The 4,103-nt window shown below is 43.4% G+C and overlaps 1 protein-coding gene across 1 annotated transcript in view; it reads left to right on the top strand.

Moving 5' to 3' along the window:
- The window catches only part of DNAH6 (dynein axonemal heavy chain 6), a 236,355-nt gene that overhangs the window by 87,556 nt on the left and 144,696 nt on the right, over positions 1 to 4,103 (top strand). The window contains exons 29-30 of the mRNA XM_027846132.1: positions 215 to 376; positions 3,358 to 3,495. Of these exons, the coding sequence (XP_027701933.1) occupies positions 215 to 376; positions 3,358 to 3,495 (300 nt within the window). The remainder of the gene's footprint in view (positions 1 to 214; positions 377 to 3,357; positions 3,496 to 4,103) is intronic.

Genomic DNA, 4,103 nt, shown 5'->3' with positions numbered 1-4,103 from the left:
TGAAACTGCCATTTTCCAAATGCCATTTCCCCCTCTGTTGATTTTCTTCAGTTTACCCTGTCTATAACTTGTTTGTACATAGGTATTTGCTTGTTGTCTTCACCATTAGACTGTGAGCTTCTTGAGAGCAGAAACCTTCTTTTGCCTTTCTTTGTATCAGTGCTTAACGCACAATAGGTGCTTAATAAACGCTCGTTACTGTTGATTTCCCCAGGATCGCTGCTACCTCTGTCTGATGGGAGCCCTGCAGCTTGACCTGGGGGGAGCTCCAGCTGGACCTGCAGGCACAGGCAAAACAGAGACCACAAAGGATCTCGCCAAAGCCCTTGCTATTCAGTGCGTGGTGTTTAACTGTTCAGATGGTTTGGACTATAAGGTAGAGTGTCCACATGTGAATGCTATTATTTAATGCTGTAGGTTTTTTCACTCCTGTCAAGTGATTTCGCAAGACTGGAATGGGACTTGAGCAGGCCACTAAGTGCCATGGAGGATGAAGCTGGTTGGGCTGAGCCCAGAGGGACTGGGTGCAGTTTGAATAAACTCCAGCCCACTCACAATGGCCTCCTGGGTCCAGCTGCCCCTCCCCAGGGACAGCCAAGTTCCTGTCACAGCTGGCTTCTGTGAGGATGAATTTTATTTCTACAAAAGCACTCTCTGATCTTAAACATCACCTTAGGAAACAACGACCTTAGAGCATTCAACTATGGAACAGAAAAGAGAAGCAACTGATGAGAACCAAGACCTGAACCAGCATTGCATGACCTGTTGCTCTAGTAACCCACTTGTTCCAGCTTCAAAGTTCCTAGAAAGGACTAACTCTTGTGGTGAAAATAAATGAAAGACATAGGCAGTATAGGCAGAGCAGTATGCTGAAGACATTCCTTTGTCTTCAGATATCCATGATTATCTAGAAGGAGGTGATGAAAAGTGCTCCCAAAGAGATATTGGGGGAGCTGACTATGGCATGTGTCTGGGCACCACCATGAGAGTGGGCACTGTGGTTATTCTGGGCTTACTCACACATGTAGAAGACTCTTCCCACCCCTGCCCCGTCTTGCTGGTTTCAAGATACAAAATAGTAAAATCCCTTTTCCCAGGAATCCTAGCAAAATGGCCAACTAGGAGCTAGCTCTTTAGTGTGTCTCCAAGGCCATCATTCTGAATCTAGGCTCTCATCTCCTTGCAAAGTCAAGGCCCTGTTCAGTTACATGCCAGAAATACTTGGGAGTAGCATCGAGGAAGACTTTGATTTAACATGTCGTGGTAGCCATCTTCTGATTTTTTTCCTATTTTGTAGATAACTATTAAAGTCCCAGGCTTACCATTTCTTATCCTTCACTGTCTCTACATGACAGGACCACTTCTTTGTCTGGCCTCTGATGATTCCACTGCATACAAATCATGGTTGGTAATATGCAACAACCTGACACCCTCCATCTTTCCATTTCCCTTTGGGTCAATTGCAATTGTGAATTTTTGCTTTCATTATTGGTGTTCTGTATCACATTTATTAAGTGTTCTATGACCATCAATAATCAAATTTCAATTATACTTATGCTGAATATTCCATTATTATGTATTCTCTGGGGCCTTCCCATAGAGTACTGATTTTCTTTGCCCATACTCACTCTCTGTGAAGCTTTCCCAGGTTTTTTTTTTAAATCTCTTCTGTTTTCTTTGCTGGGAAATTCTTTAGTCTTATATTGTCCTCCCATTATATGGTGTTTTTTAATGAAGAAGGTTGTACTTACATCCCCAGCAGTATCTTCTTTTGACTCGTGGTTCAGTTCAATTCAATCCAACAAACATTGATTAAGCACCTACTTCATGCCAGGAACTGTGTTGGATATTGAGGATAGAAAGATAGAATGAAACGGTCCCTGCCTTCAAGGAGCTTACATTCAACTAGAGAGAGATAACCTATACACAAGTGAACACAAAATAAAAACAACATAAGGGATGTAGAGTCAGGAGACTTAGGAGGTTTTGTAGGAGGTGGCTGCTGAAATAACTCTTGAAGGCATCCAGGGACTCCAAGAGGTGAAGGTGAAAAGGGGATGGCATCACAGGCATGGAGGTAGAAGATAGGAAGTCACATACAGAGAATGGCAAGTAGGCCAGTTTGTCTGGAACAGTCAATTTGTCACTCAGAAAGCACTAATTAAACACTTACTATGTTCCGGGCACTGTGCTAAGTGCTGGGGAATACAAAGAAGAGCAGAAATAGTCCTTACCATCAGGGAGCTCAAGGTCTAACGAAAAGACCACATAGAAATGGAGTGTGAAAGAGGGAGCGATGAATCAGCCTTGAAAGACAGGTGGGAGCCAGGTTGTGAAAGCAGAGAAATACCAGAGGCAATAATGAGCATGGGAGTGGCAGGGCCAGAGAAGGGAAAGTCTTCAGGTAGGAAGAATAATAGGGAGCTTATTGGGAAAACCAGTCAGGAGGTAACAGGGGCCTAAATCAGAGGTGTGCAGAGCCAGCTTGAGCCCATCCCCAAGAGCCAATCCAAACTAATCCAATAAATATTAAGTGCCTATGATGTACCAAAAGGGGCAACACATAAAAAGAGGCAGTGGGTGGGGGAGGACAAGGAAAGGATACCAGGGAGTACCTGGGGTGAATGGACATTCCGGAATTAGTTTGCCTTGTTTTAAAACTTCAGCAAAGGTTCTATGCTGTGTTCATACACATTTGTGAGATATTCAGTGGTTCTCCAGTGTACAAGCTGAGTTCTATGATTCTGGGTTGCTTCAGGCCAGATTTCATAGCCAATCCTCAAAGAGGTGATTTGACAAAATTTTGCTGCCCCATTTGCTCCCATCCTAACGCTTCTAGCCCCAGCTTACTTAGACTGGTTTTCTTTCTTACTGCTGGCACTACTGATTTCATCCTTTTGGTGCTGAAGGAGAGAGAGTGGGAAGGTAGGAGCAAGGGAATAAAGGTGAGGATGGAAGATGCCTTCTCCAAGGCTAGACCACACAGATTATCTGAAGCCACTCTAATCAGATGTCCAACCATGCCTGTACTTGTCAATGAGGACTTATTTGATCTCTGGTTTCCCTCTGAGACAGCTAGCTGGAGCGTTGAACAGACCACTGAATCTGGAGGCTTTGGAGGCCATCAAAACCCAGGCCGTGGTCAAAAAGATATTTGTAGAAAGGAATGAAAATTATACAGGAGCCTGGAAATTGGATTACAACTACCATTTTTAGTAGGTGTCAATCTCACTCCAAGATCCATCTATTTCTCACCTGCAGAACCCAACTTCCTCATTACTTACATTAATTAAAATTAAAATTAAGCCAGATTTGGCATGGGCCACTCTTGGTGAAATGGCATTCTCTCTGTTCCAGATGATGGGGAGATTCTTCAGTGGTTTGGCTCAGTCGGGAGCCTGGTGCTGTTTTGATGAATTTAACCGGATTGATATAGAGGTTCTGTCTGTAATTGCCCAGCAGCTGATTACAATCAGAAATGCCAAAGCCGCAAAGGTAAGGTGCCGGGAGACTGCCAGTTGGGGACCGCTTTATGGCACTTCCTGCAGTATGGTTTTAGTTGATGGTAAGGCAGCCAGGAAGGCCATTTTTACACAAGTTAGCACCAGTTTTATGTTTACCCAATGAGTCTTCCAGCTTGGAGACAGCATTAGCAATGGAGTTGGGGCTGTGTATTCCTGGCCATCATTGTCCCTCCACTATCCACTATCCGCTCCCACTTTTTCTTCTGTTCCTCCCTCTTCTGCCACTTTACCTTCATCTGGCCCAATCCCAGCTCAAGTTCACTTTTCGGACCTCAGGTTTGTCATGGGCTTCAGCCTAACCATGGCATTGGTGCATGCATGGGGAATGCGGAAGCTTGGTATCGGTCAGGCTTACTTTGGCTCTGCAAAGTTCACAGTACTGAAGAGTGCAAGGATATCCTTTTTTTTGGCTTGTGTATGTTTTATTAAAATCAATAACTGAAAAATCATAATGCTCTATATATATTGCCTCATTTAATTTTCCCAACAATTCTGTGATGTAATTATTTTTATCTCAGTTTTTTATTAATTAATTTATTTTTAGTTTTCAACATTCACTTCCATAAACTTTTGAGTTTT

Source organism: Vombatus ursinus, unplaced genomic scaffold (genome assembly GCF_900497805.2).
Source record: "Vombatus ursinus unplaced genomic scaffold, bare-nosed wombat genome assembly UNPS02015066.1, whole genome shotgun sequence".
NCBI lineage: Eukaryota > Metazoa > Chordata > Mammalia > Diprotodontia > Vombatidae > Vombatus > Vombatus ursinus.
The sequence above is the reverse complement of the archived record's forward strand: the minus strand, read 5'-3'. Positions and strand labels throughout refer to the sequence as shown.